The 20,408-nt window shown below is 40.6% G+C and overlaps 2 protein-coding genes across 6 annotated transcripts in view; one reads left to right on the plus strand and one right to left on the minus strand.

Moving 5' to 3' along the window:
* Positions 1–2,744, minus strand: part of RPAP3 (RNA polymerase II associated protein 3) — a 33,438-nt gene extending 30,694 nt beyond the window's left edge. For 2 of the 3 annotated variants that reach the window (XM_087967931.1, XM_026667821.2), the window contains exons 1-2: positions 2,527–2,744; positions 1,446–1,631 (exon numbers count right to left, since the gene is read on the minus strand). In XM_087967931.1, the coding sequence (XP_087824057.1) occupies positions 1,446–1,631; positions 2,527–2,712 (372 nt within the window). In that variant the 5' untranslated portion in view covers positions 2,713–2,744. The remainder of the gene's footprint in view (positions 1–1,445; positions 1,632–2,526) is intronic. The other variant, XM_026667822.2, reaches the window with a different exon arrangement.
* ATP23 (ATP23 metallopeptidase and ATP synthase assembly factor homolog) lies at positions 2,740–17,988 on the plus strand. 3 transcript variants are annotated; one of them, XM_026667837.2, is made up of 6 exons: positions 2,790–3,264; positions 8,110–8,155; positions 8,237–8,318; positions 9,870–10,007; positions 13,171–13,254; positions 16,602–17,988. In XM_026667837.2, exons 1-6 carry the CDS (start codon positions 3,072–3,074, stop codon positions 16,803–16,805), a joined length of 747 nt encoding a protein of 248 aa, XP_026523622.1. In that variant the 5' UTR covers positions 2,790–3,071; the 3' UTR covers positions 16,806–17,988. The 3 variants fall into 3 exon arrangements, with proteins under 3 accessions (XP_087824060.1, XP_026523622.1, XP_087824059.1); XM_087967933.1 differs by lacking the exon at positions 2,790–3,264 and adding an exon at positions 3,293–3,422; XM_087967934.1 differs by lacking the exon at positions 9,870–10,007 and having other exon boundaries at positions 2,740–3,264.
* Positions 17,989–20,408: the final 2,420 nt, after the last annotated feature.

Genomic DNA, 20,408 nt, shown 5'->3' on the forward strand with positions numbered 1-20,408 from the left:
CGGAAGCTCCAGTTGGTGCAAAATGCAGCGGCGCGCATGGTTTTATGCAGACCCCGGTGTGCACATGTATCATCTCTCCTGCAGGAGCTGCATTGGTTGCCAATTTGCTTCCGGGTGCAATTCAAGGTGCTGGTTGTCACCTTTAAAGCCCTTCATGGCTTGGGTCCGGGTTATCTGAGGAAATATCTCTTGCCAGTGACATCTACCCGACCCATTAGTGCGAGGAGGCAGGGAATGCTGTGGATCCCAACCCTGAGGGAGATACACCTGGTGGGACCTAGAAGAAGGACCTTCTCTGTAGTGGCTCTCTCTGGAACATCATTCCCCCAGAGATTAGAATGGCCCCCTTATTACTATTCTGAAAGCACTGAATACCTGGTTTTGCCAGCGGGCCTGGGGAACCCAGAGGATGGAACCCATCAAATGGCTAGTGTGAACCGCTGTCGTCGGGGTGGGTGGTGGGTGGGAGCTGGTTTTTGTTTTGTTTTTTGTTCTTCCAAATTTTGTTCTATTGTACTTTACTAATTTATTTGATTCTTTTTGTTAGTTCTTATTTTTATTTTTTTGTTTTAAATATCATTTTACATTGTGTAAGCCGCCTCGAGTCGCCATGGGCAAATAGGCGGCAATATAAATCAATCAATCAATCAAATAAATAAATAAATTACCAGGCAGTGTTCCAGGATTGATAAAGGTCTGAGCTAATTAATATACCTTTGCAGTCTTGCAAAGCTGTTGGCTGACTGTTAATGAAATAAATTCACATTAATGTAATAAGAGGTTTATGCAGGTACTCAGAATTGACTTAGTGCTTTTTGGGGAGGCCTAGGACAGAACAGATTTGCATTTCCCCTTTTGCCTATAGAATCAGCCATGACCCCTATATGACCCCAGAATCACATGCGCTTGGTGGTTCTGCTTCATTTTCTTTCCAATCAACCTCCCTTTTATTCCTGGATTGGAACTGGATCTGGATATGTCTTCCAACAAGGGCAATTCCACTTCCTTGAGTTGAACACTGACAATCTGTCCTAACAGAAAAGGTTTTGCTTCTCACATGGTTTTAACAGTGACAGATTGAAATAAATGTAAAGACAAGATCTAAGTAGAAAAACCATAAAATAAAAATCTATTCCTTTTAAAACGCTTTAGAAATTACTACAATTCTTCTTCACTGTTTCTGTAATGAAGAAAATCAAACAATACTTGGGAGGCTGGAATGGAATATTTTAAATTCAAATGTTTGTCTCTACATCTATTTCAAGAAAGTCCGTCTGTCCATTACCCCAGGTCTCTGGCACAGAAGCAATATAATTGAACCCCAGGTTAACCTGGGTGATTTACAGGTGATTTATTTGTAATTCTATTTGTAATTAGATTATCTAGTCAACAGGCTGTATTTCAAGGTGTCTTTATTCATCCCATTATCAAAACACCAGTCTTACTTTTTCGGCAGTGCCACTCTGATGCCTTAAATCATGATCTTTTTCTTTAATATCCTTCTCCCATGATTCCAAATCTTTCACAAAATCTTGAAGTTCCTCAGCATTTTGTCGTATTTGCAACTGCAACTCAATTGCTTTATTTGGTGAATTCATCTGATGAAAGAATGCACTGGAAAACAGATAGGGCTGTAAGAATACAAACAAATTTTAGCTTAAAAAAAAAGCAAAATAAACATATTGTTGGCATAGTATTATGTAAATTACATGTACTTACAGTGGAAAAATCAGCTTACCAGTGATTATTACAATACTACTTTAGGTGTAAAAATAACACAAGCAAATTGAAATCATTCAGGTTCAAAACCTCTTTGAAGGACATTTTCCCTTTGGATAAATTAAATCTTAGCATCTTATGAAGAAGGTACTAAAAAGTGATGTTCTGCCAACCAGCTGGGCCCAGTCAAAGTTCTGCAAAGTTCCTCTGACCTACCACAGCTAATCAGGTTTCCAGTTCACCTGAAACTAAATCAGCCAGCCAGAGGGGAATCAAACCAGAAGCATGAATTCTGCATGTGCAAGCACCCTTGCACTTTTTAAAAACTGATATGAAATAACTAATCCACCTTTTAATTTTTCACTAAAATGGAAAATTATTAGAACAAATCATGGGTGTAACTTATTTTTATATACAAGTGATATAAGCATGCCTTCTTTCTGTATATATTCATTCTGTAGCCTCATAAAAAAAGCCCATCACTTTGGCGGGACTTTCCCTTTTTAAAGGGCAGATTAAAAGAGAGAAGGTCTGTGTATGGTGGGCAAGAAGGGACGCGGGAGGGGGGCGAGGCGGGAAAGCAACCCTGATGCATTACAATATTCCCACAGTGCAAAAGGATCGTCCTGAGTGCGTCCTGTGAATGCTGAACATCCCCCTCCAAAAAGAAGGGAGAACGTCAACTTCTCCGACTGGGCCAAAAAGGCAAACAAGGCTCATATTTCCGGTTTTTCATAAGCATCCAAGAAACAAGCCATTAGCCCAATCTCAATGCGCTTTCTTTGCCCCCCCACCAGCCCTGCCAACCTCTGCGACTGTACACTCCTCTCTCTTTTGCTGCTCCGAAGCCCGTCTCGCTTTTCTTTTCCACGACAGCCAGCGCGCCAAGCGAAGGGAGGTGCGTCTCCGTGGTAGCTGCTCTAGCGGAAAAGGCTGGTAGAAAGAGAGAATGAGAAAGAGCGTCGACAGCTCCCATCGCCCACCACTCCGCATGCGCGTTCTGGTGCATGAGCATCGTGTGATTTACTTCTTCCTACAGGAAATGCGCATGACTGCTGCGCTTCCGTTACTCCGCTTCATAGATACAGTTGCTGAGGCAGAAAGAGAGTTATAATTTATTTGTGTATACATGTTTTGGAAAAGAGGCGTAAAGGAAGAGCTCTATGGACCCCATCTCACTTTAGCTTACCTACTATGAATTGTCCCAGAGGCAGCAGGAAGCACGAGTGGCGAACCTGTATAGTTTCAACGGAAGATGGCCTTTGTCTGGGTTCGAGCGACGAGTACGGTGGCCGGGGAGGCCAAATGAGTAGAGATCTCCGTTTGCACTTTCGCACGCGCTTGTATGAACGATGGCATCTGAGCAGTCTTCGCAACCGGAGAGTCGCGGCTCTGGCGAAGAGGAGGATGAGGACTTTGGCTACCGTCGGTTTCCCGAGCGAACTCTTGGCCAGGGGAAGAAGCCCGCGTTGAAGGGAAAAATAATATCCACCTTGTTTGGTTCCCAGTATAGGTGCCAGTCGATGCTGAAGGTTGCTCTAGACAGTAAGTCCCCCCTCGGCTCCCTGGTCGTGAGAATGTGTTTTTCTAGTGAGGAAGGATGATGTACCATCTTCTGTGTCAGAGAAATAGCTCTAGGTATTTAGTCTGCACTCTCCTCAAATACATGATCCTTAACATATTTCCTGGAAGTTTACTGCCTGGTAAGTTGTAATTCTGACCTTGAAAACGTATTGCCCCATCTTAAGTAACTAGTATAATGACCGACCAAAATGCTATGAAACTATATCTGTTTAGTTACAAAAATATGTATACACACACACTCCCATTTGACAGAATTCTTCAAAAGGTAAAACAGGGACGAAAAAAACGGGAAAAGGTGGAAAGATCCAAAATTTTAGAGCATGTATTTCAACCATGAGATCTGCAGAGTTCCAAAATGGAAGTTGAGAACTTAATGCACAATTGTAGTACGTGGTATTATTTATTATAATTGTATAATACTTGTATTTCATATTTCCAGATTGTAAATCTTCCCAAAGTGACTTTAAGGTTAAAATTAAACCTACCAACTAAATACAAAGAGAATACTTGGTCCACTCCTGTGGCCATGGTTAATGCAGAGGAGATTTGGCCTAGGAAAGAGCAAAAATAAAATATCATTTGAGTATTTATTTTAATAAAGTTGGAGACTAATTTTGCTGATATATCAAATGTCATCTGAATCAAACTCTGTACTCTTCCATAGCAAGGGAAGACTCATTTCAGTCAAAGTTCAATTCCTTCTCCATGGCTTCATCTTTTTTTCTTCTTCCTTTTCAATTTAATTACAGTTCTGGAACATTCTGCTGGTCTTATTTTTCTAGATACACTATTATTAACTTATTTATTTTAATCATTTAAAATAAATATCTCACATTAGTCGAGGGTGTTGATGTTGTCATCTAGCTGGACACTTGGAAGGAATAGAAACCTCAAACATACCATTTCTCCTCAAAATGGATAACATTTATTTTTTCTTCAAGTAGAAATCATGCTGACGCATATTGGAGACTATATTACATTTTCTCTTTTTCCAGCAGGTATTCTTTTTCAGTCACTGTATTGAACTTATCTGTAACAAATGTATTTATAAAGCTGATTCATGACACTGCTATGTAAAAAAACACAATTTTTGTCCAGATGTCATTTATATGGATTGAATGTGATTTACCAATGGAATTTTTAACTTCTATATAAAAATGTAATTTGAAATATTTTTCTTGCCTACCATTCTGCCTGTCCCATTCACTTTTTTGATGGCAGCATTTAGTGTAGCTGTTATCTGTGCCTATTTTTCATCGTAGTATAAGTAAACATCATTGGCTCTCCACTGCTGAGTACACATGATCCAACCGTGTTCCAACCTTGCCATTTCCCACAACTTGACCATTCCTTCTAAATAGACATAAGGAAGAAAAATTAGGATGAAAAATCAAATAACACCTTATTTTCTGATCCACTACATAAGCGATACACATAAACTTCCTAATCCTGGGCCTAGTAATTCCTGACAACAACTATTTTTTCCACAAATAATTGATAAAACATCTTTGTCTTGGGAAAAAAAGGCTTATACAATAATTTTGATTAGTAACCACAGTTGGGATCTGCAATTCAGTCACTAAGAGTCATGGTCACTAAGTGGAGAATCACATGACCATGATGAACATCTTCACTTCTCTTTCATTCATTAACTCAGTGATCCCCAACCTTTTTTATGCCGCGGCCCAGTACCGGCATCAGCTGGGCGCCGCGGCCCGGTACCGGCATCAGCTGGGTGCCCCCATCTTTTTTTGATGAAAAAGTGCTTCCGGTGACCTCACCGGAAGCACTTTTTCATCAAAAAAGATAGCGGCGCCAGCGCTTCCGGTGAGCTTTTCCGGGTAGAAATGGCTTTCTAGCCCCTCTTGATGAAAAGCCTACCGGAAAAGCTCACCGAAGCACTTTTTCATCAAAAAAGATGGCGGCGCCCAGCAACCAGCGGCCTGGTAGGACTTGTTCCGCGGACCGGGACCGGTCCGCGGACCGTGGTTGGGGACCCCTGCATTAACTGAATTGCTGGGCTCATTAAATAAAATGTGCCTGCAATGTATGATTTTACTTCTTCCTTCTCTGTAAATTCTGCTTGTTGCATGGTGACCACATGACTGTGGGACACTGCAATAGTCATGAATGCAAAGATGTGTTGCAAAACTATTTGTTTTACATCATGATAGCTCCCCCCCCCAATTTTATTGATTGTTTTGTTAATTACATTTCCTAGTGCTTAATAAACATTTTATTATCTGGGTATTTAATTTGCTTAACAATTCTAATTATATTCTTAACCTCCACCCCTTTTTTCCAACCACTGGTAAAATAAATGCCATGTTTGATAGTATTCTGTGTCTTCTTTCTGCTTAATTTTCAATGCCAATCTATCCATTTCTGTACAGTATAGTATCTTCTTAATTATCTCTTCATCTTGCAGTGTTTCTTAATTTTTCCAATATTGTGCTAATATAATCCTCGCTACTGTTACAACTTGTAATAATAAATACATACTTTCCTTATCTAATTTTTCTGATATTATACCTAATAAAAACAGTTCGGATTTAAAATCTACATGATTCCCTAACAACTTTTCTAGCCCAATTATCTTTGCCCAATTTTTTTTAGCACAAATCCACTACATATGATAAAATGTGTCCATCTTTTGATTGCATTTCCAACATTTGCTAAACATTTTTTAAAATTTTAGCTAACCTAGCAAGTGGTAAACGCCATCTATAAAACATTTTGTATAGATTTTCTTTATAAGAAGTTACCATTATTAATCTATAATTGCTTTTCCATAAGTTTTGCCTCCTAGTTCAATGTTATAACCAAAGTTTTTCCCCATTGTACCATTGTGTCTTTTATTTGTTCATCCTGCATTTTTAAATTTAACAAAAAGTTACACTCCTTCTTAATTAGTTTTTCATCAGCATTCAACAGTAGCTTATCAAAAGGCGTTTGTCCCAAGACATCCGGCTGATGTCGTGCCGAGATCGGACACAAGGGAGCGGGTCTCCGTGCTCCTGTGTCGAGTTCTCCCTGACAGGAGCTAAAGCCACCCTGTAGGGTGGTGAAGAAAAGAGGGGCACGCTGCAGTTCATGGAGAGATGCAAGTCTTCCGCTTGCCCCAGGGCTTTCTTCCCTCTCATCCACGATGAGGAGAAGAGGCAGCCATGAAGCTGGGACAGCCAAGGCAATAAAGAAAGTGCAGGAGCGGTGTAGATGAACAGTGACTGGAACTGAGTGAGATGATTCCTTTTTAACCTAAAATCTAACCCTAAAGCAAACAAACAAACAAAATCCAGGAAAAGAGACTCTTAGAACTATTTGTTAAAGCTGCAAATTAGTTAGAGAAAAATCCCAGACCCAAAAGAAAGGAACTAAGGGGAGAAAAGTAAAAAAACTTTTAAAACAAAGAATATTAAACTTTTAAACTGGGTAGGTGCTGTTTTGGAGAGGCATTTTAAAATGCTAAAACTATCTACTTAAATAACCGACTTTGCTTCCATAAATTGGATTAAAATTGGATTAAATATCTGTCAGATTTGAGACAATGCTGAAACCTAAGCTGAAGCCGCCACCTACTGATGAATGGAAAATATAGCATACCCCTACAAGTCTGGGAAAATTTCTGATTTTGCAAACTTCCGGTTTGCAAGGCTTCGGCGGCGGCAGGAATCCGCAATCGTGCACGGTTCCTGCTGCGCTCACCGCCGAAGTGCCTCCGATCCAGCTGGATTTGGAGGATATGGTTGCCCCGTAGAGGCAACCGAAGACAGAGGAGATCCGGGTAGGGGCTTGGGGGTATCGCAAACCCCCTCCTCACCTGGCTAAACTCCTTTTTCCCAAGGCGGTGGAGTGGCGGTCAACACATGATAACTTTGAGGGGTCACTAAGTGAAACAATAAATGAGCACTTTTATAGAGTGTAAAGGTGCTCAGTTGAGTTCATAGTATCTGAATACAGCTGAGAAAGACTTCTAGTTGAAATCTGGAAGAACGTGACAATATTTAAGACAATTTTAAATTAGATTAACACTTAATTTGTTGCAAGTCAGCTTCCATATAGAGTACAGTACTTCTTTATCTGAACGCAGGAGTGAAGTTTCAGTGAGTTATGGAAAAACAAAGTGCTCTATTTCTACACTCCAGTCTAATAATCAAGATAAGTTGATACTGTTCAGCAAAAACAAAATACTCTATTTATTTCCTTGATGATGGAGATTCTCATAGTTGTGCCAAAGGTACCTTTTCAAAAGGCACATGGACTTTCTTCAGTCTGAAGAAGCTTCTTGGACGAAAAGCGAAACTTGTTCAAAGGAAAAAAACCAAGAAAATCCAGTTGCCTTTTGAAAGAGTACCTTTGGGACATGTTGCTTTCCTATGCTCTGGTATCATGGTTTTATTGTAGCATCTAGGTGTTGGGCCATCTACCTTGGTGTCCTACATCAAAATATTTTTCAAATATTTTATTGAAGTAGAATATTCATTTGCAATTTCACTCAGATTAGTTCTAATGCTCCTTGGCTGTGGAAGTTATATGTACACTTGAACATTATTAAATTCCCTTTAATTAATGAGATTTGATATCTAAGTAAACATTTAAGATTTTGCCAGTAGTATCGCTTGCAGTCGATGAAGTTCATCTTTGTGTTTTGATTATGATATCTATAAATCATTTCTGGATGTATGATGTTTCATAAGTTTAAGATGTTCTAAACGCTTTCTGTGGTAATTTAAAGAGTTCTGCTTTTTTTTTCTCTGAACAACACATTTTTTTAGAAATGAGTTATTATGCCGATGTTTATTCTAGGTCCACAAGCTAAACTGCTACTTGAAGCTATGAAGAATTCTGGCTGGTGAGATAATTTATGTCCAAAGTTTATTATATGATGCTCTGTATTATATTTGTTATATGTGTGACTTTTCAATTGTTTTAGTGCTGTGACCAATAACCGACACATTTCATGTGAAAATTGTGATAAACATGTTGGTGGAGGATTTGATTCTTCAGTATCACAGGTAAGGTACTACTTTTTTCTGCTCCTAATATCAACAGTTTTTATTCTCTGCTATGTTAGACATGGTGGCTCAGTGCTAAAACGCTGAGCTTGTCAATCAGAAAGGTCGGCAGTTCAGCTGTTCGAATCCCTAGCACCGTGTAACGGAGTGAGCTCCTGTTAGTTGTCCCAGCTTCTGCCAACCTAGCATTCGAAAGCATGTAAAAATGCAAGTAGAAAAATAGGGACCACTTTGGTGGGAAGGTAACAGCCTTCCGTGTGCCTTCAGCATTTAGTCATACTGGCCACATGACCACAGAAACAGTCTTAGGACAGCACTGGCTCTTCGGCTTTGTTACAGAGATGAGCACCATCCCCTAGAACCGGAAACGACTAGCATGTATGTGCGAGGGGAACCTTTACCTTTATGTTAGTAAAACAAAATACTGTATATACTCGAGTATAAGCCTAGTTTTCAGCCCAATTTTTGTGCTGAAAAAATCCCCCCTCGGCTTATACTCGGAGTCAGATTCCCTCTGAAAAAATAATGGTGTGGAGTCGCGGCCTCCAGCGGCAGCGACTCCCAACAGCCCCAGCCGGAAGGAAAGGCAAAAGCGCTTTGCCTTTCCCTTCCCAGCAGGCGGGACTGGGGCGCCTGGTAGTGACTCCTGACTCAGGGGCCTCCGAGGGGGGAAGAGAGTGACTCCTGCCTCCCGCTGTCATCATCATCTTCTTCTTTTGGGTTAGTGAATCAATTAAACCTTTCATGATAGTGAGATCGTTTCCCAAATTAATTATTTTATTTTTGAAATTTACCAGTAGCTGCTGCATTTTCCACCCTTGGCTTATACTCGAGTCAATAAGTTTTCCCAGTTTTTGTGTAAAATTAGGTGCCTCGGCTTATATTGGTCGACTTATACTCGAGTATATACGGTAGTTGAGTTATGTAGTCAGTATTAAATAGTAGAATTTATTAGAATTTTTGTCAATCTCAACTTAATATTTTATAAATATTGCTATTAAACCCTCTGATTTTTTTCCTATTGGCTTAAAATACTTAATATATATATATATATGTTTCCTAATTTTTTGTAAGCTAGCTTCATTATATTAAAATTGATGGTGCTATTTCTATATAACTATAGCAGGAAATCAAATAAATTAGGAACAGCCCCAGAGCTCAATGTCAAAGCAACTATCCTTCACTAGTACTCAAAGCTATTTGGCAGTAAAAAAACAGAATTCATGGTGGGCTGGACTTAGATCTCTTGTGGGCACTCATGACTGATGATACATCAGTCAGCCTGGTCATCTCCTCCAGGCATATTGTAATGATATCAGCTGGTTTTTAGTTTGATTTTATATTTTAATATGTATGTTTAGTCTCTGGGAGGTTCTTCATGCCCAAAAGGAAAGAGAGGGAGAAACCGGATAAATAGTACCTTCAAGTTCTCTGGCACTACATCTAATGAATGATTGAACAATGCTATGTATAGAACAGGGAAGCACATTATGCTATGAAAGTTCTAAAATAAAATGTATTCTTAAAATTTTGGGTTAACTTCGTTTGCAGATTGTACTTTGCCAAAACAATATACATAATCAATCTCAAATGAACAGAGTGGTTGCACATGAACTTATTCATGCATTTGATCACTGCCGTGCTCATGTGGATTGGTTTAACAATATAAGGCACTTAGCCTGTTCAGAGGTAAGTTGAAAAACTTAATTTTATAAATATATTTTAATAAGGATATCAAAAACACATGTGAAATAAACTTCATATCAATACCGTTTCACCTACAGTAAAGTTTTATGCTTATTTACTCAGGAAGTAAGTCCTGATGGTTTAAGTGAAACGTACTTCTAAACGAATTAGTAGAATTAAGTGATCCTTCTATCATATTTTATGTTTCTTTGCTTGATTCCTGTTGTGAATATCAGTCTGTTTTGTAGATAGGCGTCAACATTCACAAACTGTTGATATCTCAGTCTGTACCCACAAGTGAGACATGGTTGTTGTCTGTGTGCCCATGGAGATTTTCCTCTCTCTCCAGCGCCGTCTCCAACAACAGCAGCAGCGGCGGGAACCGTGGAAGTGTTTCAGCCACTTCTCAGATGGGGGAGTCGCCTCCGTAACTTTCACAGTTCCCACCGCTGCTGCCGCTGTTGTTGGAGATGCCACTGGCGAGAGACAGCTGCAGCTCGGCCTGGGCGCACTTGGAATGCAGCAACAGGCTGCGCATCGGGACTTTTGGAAACTTGCAGAGCCCGAGGCTGGAGCACCAAAGGTAGCAGTGGTAGAGACGCTCACCCAGCTCTTCTCACACCCAACCAGCCACTTGGGATTAAACGAAAACGCACTGCGTGGCGCTCCCAGGTACCTCAAAAAAATTTTTTCCCCTGTTGCGGGGATGGGGACGGGGGGAAAAGCGGGAGCAACTCAGACACTGTTGTTGGAGACGGCGCTGGCAATAGAGGTGCCAGCACCGGCGGGAAGCGTGGAAGCTATGGAGGGCCAAGAAGCAGCTGAAACACTGCTGGAGGACATCCACGCTCCCGCCGCCCTCCTGCTGACCCGGGTCTTCAGCATAGGCACTTGGCAGGGGTAAGGAGCCCTCCGCGCTCCGCCATGATCGGCTGTTAGGAGTGACTGGTGGTGAGGTGTGGCTGCCCGCAGGGCGCTCTAGGCGAGGATGTGCAGCGGGGGGAGAAATTAATTCACCCCCGAAAAGACATCCTAGCCGTTTTTTCGGGGGTCAAAAAAAAAATTAGACCCGGCCTTATTATATGAGAAACATGGTAGAAACAAGTAAAGTAATAACTAGCAGTCAGCACGGGTTTGTTAAGAACAGATCATGCCAAACCGATCTTATTTCATTCTTCAACATAGTGACTAAATTAGTAGACCAGCAAAATACTGTGGACATAATATATTTAGATTTAGGTCCGCCATCAGAAGTCTTAAGTCTACATGGAGGGAAGTAACCAGTGGGGTGCCACAAGGTTCCATCTTAGGCCCAGTGCTCTTCAATATCTTCAGTAACAACTTAGATGAGGGAATAGAAGGGGAATTTACCAAATTTGCAGATGATACTAAGCTGGCAGGAATAGCTAACACCAAAGAAGATAGGCTCAAGATCTAGATGGATCTTGACAGACTAGAACACTGGGCCATATCTAACAAAATGAAATTCAGTGTAGAGAAAAGTAAAGTCCTACATTTAGGCAAAAAAAATCAAAAGTACACATATAGACTGGGTGAAACCAGGCTCAATAGCAGTAACTGAGAGGGATCTTGGAGTCTTAGTGGACAACCAGCTAAATATAAGCCAGCAGTGTGCAGCAGCCGCCAAAAAAGCTAATGCAATCCTAAGTTGTATTAACAGAGATACAATCAAGATCAAGGGAGGTACTAATACCACTCTATAAAGCCTTAGTAAGACCTAGAGTACTGCATCCAGTTTTGTTCACCACATTATAAAAACGATGTTGAGACTCTAGAAAAAGTACAGAGAAGAGCAACCAGGATGATTAGGGGACTGGAGACTAAAACATACGAAGAATGGTTACAGGAACTGGGCTTGGCTAGTCTAGTAAAGAGAAGGACCAGGGGAGACATGATAGTGGTCTTCCAATATTTGAGGGGCTGCCACAGAGAGGAAGGGGTCAAGCTATTTTCTAAAGCACCTGTAGGCCAGACAAGGAATAATGGATGGAAACTGAACAAGGAGAGATTTAATCTGGAAATAAGGAGAAATTTTCTGACAGTGAGAACAATCAACCAATGGAACAGCTTGCCCACAGAAGTTGTGGGAGCGCCATCACTTGAGACTTTCAAGAAGAGATTGGACTGCCATTTGTCAGAAATGTTGTAGGGTCTCCCACTTGGGTGGGGGGGTTGGACTAGATGATCTACAAGGTCCCTTCCAACTCTGATTATCTGTTACATTCTGTAGATACTGCCACCTACTGAGATAATCAGAAGTTTACTGACTGATAGATCTGCATCAGATCTTAGAAGGTGCTATTTAAGCTAGTTTGGTTAGTATTACTTAGAGCAGGGGTGTCAAACTCACATCATCATGGTGGCATCACATGATATATCGGGACTTTCTTCCCCTTTGCTAAACCATGCATGGGCGTGGCCAGCATGTAACGCATCCAGCCCACAGGCCAGGATTTTGACAGCCAGAAAATAAAGTCATTGCTGAATCAGAATATCAACCCTATAGTGCCCATGGATATGTTCATCTAGTTTATTGGCAGCAGTATGGGAACAGTTTAGTACAGTTTTGGGGTGCTTCTTATAAAAACTTTTTGTCTAGCCTACAGCCTTGGAGTTTTCCTGGTGTATCCCAACCATCCTAACCAAGTATTAATAAAATCATGAATAATTAATAACATGAAAAATAAATGAAATCATCTCTTTTTTAGTTTTCTGCAATCAGCCAAGTTCATCTAAGGTTCATGTCTTATTTGAGGTAGTTTCTTCTGTAATTTGAGATGTAGCTACTACCTAAGCTCAGTATTCCTCAACTGGGGAATTCTGGGCATTGAAGTCCACAGATCTTCAAGTTGCGGAAGTTGAAAACTGCTGCCCTAGTTGAATAAGTAAGGTCATATATAAAAGGATATCAAGGTGATAATCTTTCAGCAGTTATGTTTTAATAGCATCCCTGGATAATAGCTATATGAACAACCAAGAGAATTCACTTATTCTTAACCATTTGATTGTTGAAGCTCTTTTTAGCAATTATACAACAAATTGGAAATGAAGGACAGTTTTTCAGACATTCAAAAAAAAGCTTTAAAATGGGATACTATGCTAACTTTCCTGTAAATATTCTACTCAATTTGTGCATCTTTTATAGATTCGGGCATCTAATCTCAGTGGAGATTGTTCTCTCATAAATGAGATGATGAGGTTTAGGTTTGGGCTGAAGCAGCATCAGCAGGTAAGTTAATAATAATCTGTAAAAGAAGAGGTTTGGGTTCATGTCTTCATTTGAGGTAGTTTCTTCTTCAACAATTTCTTACGTAGGAATGTAGTGTCAATAGACATGAAAAAGATAAGACCAGGTTTTTTCTTACTAATTATGCTATGTGTGTGTGTATGTATGTACATGTAGGGATGTGTGTGTGTGTGTGTGTGTGTGGAGGGGGGGAGAGGGAGGGAGGGACAGAGAGAGAGAGAGAGAATTAAAAATAATGCCTCCATTTCCATAATTTTAGCTGAAATAGGGAGGTTGAAATAGATGGAACAGAAAAATAATTCTCAAAATAAGCTGTTTTGTTACCTGAATTTATTTCCCCATAGAATCACATTCTCAGTGATGGACAAGCTTCTTCAAGAATGAAAGAACTTCACATTTTGGTCTTCCATCAGCTCCTCACAGATGGGATAAAATAGTGAATCCACCTTCACAATTGTGTCTTGGGTGACTTTGTGATGTGAAGCCTAGCATTGTCTCATTGTCAGAAGTACCGTATTTGCCGGGCGTATAAGACGACTGGGCGTATAAGGCGACCCCCAACATTTCCACTCAAAATATAGAGTTTGTTATATACTTGCCGTATAAGACGACCCCCCACTTGGAGGCGGTGCGGCGGAGGCCGGCCTCTTAGGAAGTACTTTTGTTGCATGCCCAGATATGGTGCTGCCTGCGTTGGTGGGGCACTTCATATCGGAGACCTTCCACCGTTGCTTTCCCTTCTCCCTTGCTGCCGCCCGTCTTCCCTTTGCTTTGAAGGTAAGCGAATTATTTTACAAAGCCTCCCCTGCCCGAGAGGGCAGCCCAATAACGTGGGAAGCTAATTTCCCGGGGCCTCTTCCATTCCTCCCGACCTCCCTACACTGCGCGCCTCTGACCGCGCCGTTCCTTCAGCCCAGCGACCTTTTCCACCTCAAAGAAAGGCCAGGCGGGAGCCGCTCGCAGCGGAAACAGCCACCACCCTTAGCCCAACGGGGAGAAGGGCGAGGTTAGCGCCCGCCAGCCCGTCCTTCCTGCCTTTGGAGGCACCTGCACGGAGCGCCTCCGCAGCTCGGTTTCCCCTACCGGCGGGTCCTCCTTTCGTGCGGAGGGCTGCGGGGAAGGCGCTCGCCGAGAGGATCTCTCCCCTCTCTCTCCCCACAAGGTCAACATCTGCGCTGCAGAGGAGAGGCTGCAGCGGTTCCTCCTGCTTGCTGAGTGGTGGGAAGCCGCGGCCCGCCCGTGCGAGATTTGGCAACGAGGGGCAGGAGGAGGCACGCACACACCAGCGGCTCACTTTCCCAGCTCTGCCCAACCCTTATGGCTCTGGCGCGGCCCTGGCAGGATGAGCGGAGGGTCCAGCGGGGAGGTGCTCGCTGCCCGCTAGGGCGCGCCAGAGCCATAAGGGTTGGGCAGAGCTGGGAAAGTGAGCCGCGGGTGTGTGCGTGCCTCCTCCTGCCCCTGGTTGCCAAATCTCGCACGGGCGGGCAGCTTCCCCACCACTCAGCAAGCAGGAGGAACCGGCTGCAGCCCTCTCCTCTGCAGCGCAGATGTTGACCTTGTGGGGAGAGAGAGGAGAGATCCTCTTGGCGGCGCCTTCCCCGCAGCCCGCACGAAGGAGGACCCGCCAGTGGGGAACCGAGCGCGGAGGCGCCCGTGCAGGTGCCTCCAAAGGCAGGAAGGACGGGCTGGCGGGCGCTAACCTCGCCCGCTCTCCCCGCGCCGGGCTAAGGGTGGTGGCTGTTTCGCTGCGTAGCGGCTCCCGCCTGGCCTTTCTTTGAGGTGGAAAAGGTCGCTGGGCTGAAGGGACCGGCGCGTCAGAGGCGCGCAGTGTAGGGAGGTCGGGAGGAACGGAAGAGGCCCCGGGAAATTAGCTTCCCCACGTTATTGGGCTGCCCTCTCGGGCAGGGGAGGCTTTGTAAAATAATTCGCTTACCTTCAAAGCAAAGGGAAGACGGGAGCGCCTGAAGCCAAGTGTCTCCTCAGGGCTCCGGTTGCAGGGAGGAGCCCTGACTGGCCCGCGTGACGGACCGGCGTATAAGACGACCCCCAGTTGGAGGCATGATTTTTAGGGCAAAAAGTCGTCTTATACGCCGGCAACACGGTACCTTCTTATGCTTCCATATCCTGCTTAATTGGTTTTTTTGTTTTTGAAATGACAAAGGTAGAAGTCGAAAGGATTATCAAGGCCTGGTGGAAGAGACAGAATGTGAAGCACTTTTGTGAAAGCATTTAAAAATGTCCATCAAGAGAGTGATGCAGTGAATGGTGGTGATTATGTGGAAATGTAAATATAGTAATATGGTTAAAAGATAGATTTCAATAATTTTGGTTTTTATTTATTAAAATATTCTTATTTAAATTAAAATTACAAAAGTGAAAGCAATACTTTTCAGGCATCCTTCATTTTAAAAAAGAGGGATTAAAGATGAGAAACCTACTGTTTATTGGCCAGATCAATTCTTTCATAATTTAGCCAATCTTGGATTATATTTCTCCGTGTTGATATGTACATTCCAAATATGGAACATTATTTTTATAGTTAGAAAGAATAAGATTGCTTGCCCCAAAGGTGCTTTTTCAAGTGGCAACTGGACTTTCCGGTTTTTCTTTGAAGATGTTTCACTACTCATCCAAAAAGCTTCTTCAGCTCTGAAGCTTCTTGGATGAGAAGCGAAACATCTTCAAAGAAAAGCCAGAAAGTCTAGTTACCCACTTGAAAAAGCACCTTCGGGACAATCATGACCTGTATGACTGAGAATCTCCATAGACACGAAGATTACTTGTTTATCTGGACTTGCATTAAGTAATTGTTTATTGCTGTTTGTAGTTCAGGACTACTATATATAGGCCTTGAGTGCCCTACAACATTTATGAAGTAATAAATATATTAAATTATTTCTGGCTATTCTTTTGAAAATTGCTGTTATTCTTGAAATCATATAATCTAGATATGTGTATTTCAAGTAATGGAAGTCCTAGATATAAAGTCTGAATTTATTCATTGATCTAAAATTACTGCAAAAGCATTACAGATGCTTATGATTTTTTAAAAATGGCACAGCTGATAAAGTAGCCTCATGAATTATTTGTTATTAACTGTTGAATTGTACACTATGTTATCTTCCAAGTGATACATTTAATGTGGAAAATTAAAAAAAGATTTTTGAGTTAGATCGCAATACATTGGTAGATATCCATAGAACTTATAATTATTATCAATTTATTTAGGTAATTGTTATATTATCTAATATTATATAAACCTAATTGTTTGTTTAATGAAAGCTTCAGTACATTAGATGTACCTCAGCCTTTTTTATCACCTGTTTCAGACTTGTGTAAAGATGAAAGCTGTTCGCTCCATGTTGGCTGTTAGAAATATCACTAAAGAGATGGCAGAGAAAGCAGTAGATGAAGTCTTTGAATCTTGCTTCAATGATCATGAACCATTTGACAGAGTGCCTCACAGCAAATTGGATGCAAAGTATGCATACAGAGGTTTTCAAAACCGTCACCGTTACTATCAAAATTTATAAATGAAAACTGTTTGTTCAGACTACCTATTACATTAGAGGATAATTGAAGTCCCTGAAGATTTGTTTGATTTCCATTCTGTGTTTCATTTGCCTAATTGATTGATTACTATTTTTTTTCAACAAGCAAAATGGATATTTATGAACATAAGCATCAAGGGCTAGGCTCAAGGGAGGACAAATTATGAAAGTAACATCTCACTGCAAGCTCAGTAATTTATTTATTTGCTTTTGCATTGTGGGGAACCAAAAGGGGAGAAGTTTGCCACAGAACTGAGCTTTGTTCATTTTGGCTTTTAGGTGTCTGTGTATATTACTCTTTCAATTAGTTTTGTAATTTTTTTCATCCTTGTTTGAATAAAGGTCATTTTTAATTTATGTGCTTTATTCCAAGTGGTTGGGCAGTGTGATTTTGTCATTTAACATAATGTAAATATCATCAAAGTCAGAACTGTGTAGTAAGTCAATATGTAAACAAACACTCAAACCAAATCATAACATTCTTGTTTTGTAGCACATTCAGAACACATCCCAAATAAAGTGTGCCATGACTAGTCATTTTTATTCATTGCTGCCCTAGTTTGATTGATGTTTCAAACATCAATGTACGATTTATTTTTATTTTTTTTGTTTTTAAACTCTGATCTCTGTCCAAATTGAAACAACATTCCAAACTGAATTGTAGCCAATCTGAACCCTCCAATAATAGTTTTATTTTTTACTAGAATTGGATAAAAATTTCAGGAACTTTAGGACACCACAAAGAAATGGAGGAAGCCAAACATCATAAAGACTGGTGAATGGGTTTTAAATAATAGTCATTTAATAAAAAAAAAAAAAAAAACAAGTTTCCGTAACATTTGTTTTAAGACAGACCATAATGAAATTTGCAGCAAAAAGAAATCTTGTAGCGAAAAATATCTATCAAATTTCAGGCAGATAGATTAATGTGTTGGGAGAGTGTTTGCTGCACAATGAAAGAATAGGATGGTGTCAAAGAACAATGTCTTTCAAAATACAATTAAAGACTGAAAGAGTCAGAAAATATACTCACTAAATTCAGTGATTTCTCCATCCTTTTTTCTGTGAACTATTTGGGGGAGAGGTAGTTTTTTGTTTGTTTGCTTTGTGGACAAATTGGAATTGCTGCAATTCCCTTTGAATAAATTATTCTGTTCTGATCTAGATTTGGGATTCACACTGTCTTATCCATTCCTGCTCTCTCTATGTGTGCATGCTCATATTAAAATAATTCTTTATTCCAGTGAATAATTCTGTACTAAAGAAGACATGTTCAAATATATATGCCTGACAAATATTAATTTTAGCATTAAAAACCCAAGAACGTTAAGTTAGACTGGTTTCTGCCTTTTGAAAATGCAGCACCTGTCTTTGAAATGGGATATTACAGTGGCTCACAGAAATAAAAAAATCAGCAAGAAGATTTAAAAAGTAAAAATAGCTAACATACAACTATACCAAAACCACTGTTAAAAACCTCAAGCACAAAAGCATAATCATGATCAGAATACAATCAATACATCCAGTTTAGTATAACCATTGAAGAGGCTCCCTCCAACTGGACTGTCAAATGCAGTGGCTCAACCATATCTTCAGGCCTTTTCTAAAGATCAGAAGGGCTGAGGCCAAACTGTTCTGGGGAATGATATACCAAAGGGCAGACATCATGGTAGGGGCACCTGTGGCAGGCCTGTTCTGCCACATCTGATGAGATTGATGGAGTAACCAGGGATCTTGATGGGGGAAATGGCAAACATTATATATCGCAATATTTATGCCTGCACATTTATTGTCCCACTGTGGAGTATTCTACAATTCTATCCATAATTATCTAATTCATAAACAACTAACCCTCCCTCTCCCTCCTCATGTTTCATGTCATTTTTTAAAAATATTTCTTTCAAGCAGCAATTTTATCAGTGATCCACTATGTCATAGCTCCTGGCTGTAAAATGATTCAATACTTAGAAGTAAAGTGGCTAGAAAATATTTTCTGCACCTATGGAGAAAATTGTGCATTAAATTCTTCAAAGATCCTTCTTAACATAAACAGCTTAGCTTGCAATAGCGTAATCGTGCTTCTTAATATTCCTGTGACCTTTAGTTATTTTCCAGTTTCCTCTTTTAACACTTTTTCCAGTATGGCAGCATTTTCAGGAGGCCTCAAAAAGTCATGCACATAAACTGTTGTTCACTGTCACCCTGTATAATAACATGTTGCAAATATTTATGATATTAAGTGTAGGCTAAAAAAAACTACCTTGATTTTCTCCCCCAAGTTGGTCCTTGTAATTTGAAGCATTTTAGCTGCTGTGGTTTGCAGTAGAAATATTTTATATACAAAAGTTTCCAAGATACCTCTCTATTCTGGTCCTTCAGATACACCAGATTTCCTTTATTTGCAACCAACATTGTCAAAATGCCTAAAACATATTGCCTGAAGTAACAAAATGGCTCTATTCCAAAAATTGACTGGGTTTAAGAGCTGAATGTTATGTCTGTGGAACAGGCTAATTTCCTAATCACATCTGATCATGGGAGGCTAGCTCTGGGGAAGAACATAAAGAGTAATACAATGGAAGAAATGTATCAGGAGGTGCAGGAGACAGGTGGGGATGCTATCCCTCCCCCACCCCATAAAAACATCCGAGGTGTCTGCCTAATGACAGGGGTTGACTTAGCATGTGTTCGAAAGCTGCTCCTGAGGATTGGTATATCAAATCAGCAATCAACTTGTTGGAAAATATCTAAACTACATTGGAATATCCACATAGTTTCTGGGTAATACTATGGAAGTGACACAGTCTTCCATAATGCAGGTGCCAGGCCCATACCACCTCCCCAACCCAGACTAGATCAAATCCAGTTCAAAGGCCTTTTTGATGGCACCATGAACATTTTAATTACTTCCTCACTCGAATTTGGTCCCACATACACCAGTTTGGAGACCAATGCGCAACAGAGCGCAATTTGGTTACTGCCATTACAGATGGGATGAATGAGGGGGATGCATCTGACTGGCTGGCCCAGCTACACAATAAACAAGCCCCAGAATTACAAGATGTCAATGGGTTTATTTGATTATTGAGACTGTTTGTGTTAACTTTGGAAGTGCTAAACAGAAATATTAGAGATGAAAAGAATATAAAAGGAATGAAAATCAAAAAAGGAAGAATTTAAGCTGCAAGCATTTGCAGATGATCTGGTTTTCATCTTAGAAGACCCTCTAGAAACAGCACCAAAATTGATAGAAAAGATAGAGACATATGGAAAGGTGGCTGGTTTGAAAATAAATAAAGATAAGACAAAGATCTTGACAGAGAATATGCTATTAAGACAAAAGGAAGAACAGGTAGACCTATTGAAAATTCAGGTCACGAATAAGATCAAGTACTTGGGGATATATTTGACAGCAAGATGTAGTACACTAAAAGAGAATAATTATATCAAACTTAAACAGCAGATAGCGCTAGATCTGGCGAAATGGGAAAATGTACAACTGTCACTAATAGGGAGAATTTCAACAATCAAGATGAATATATTACCCAGAATTTTATATTTGTTTCAAACAATTCCAATTAGGCT

The sequence above is a fragment of the Notechis scutatus genome, chromosome 6 (assembly GCF_049901735.1).
Source record: "Notechis scutatus isolate UNSWTSFEM ecotype Mainland chromosome 6, rNotScu1.2, whole genome shotgun sequence".
Taxonomy (NCBI): domain Eukaryota; kingdom Metazoa; phylum Chordata; class Lepidosauria; order Squamata; family Elapidae; genus Notechis; species Notechis scutatus.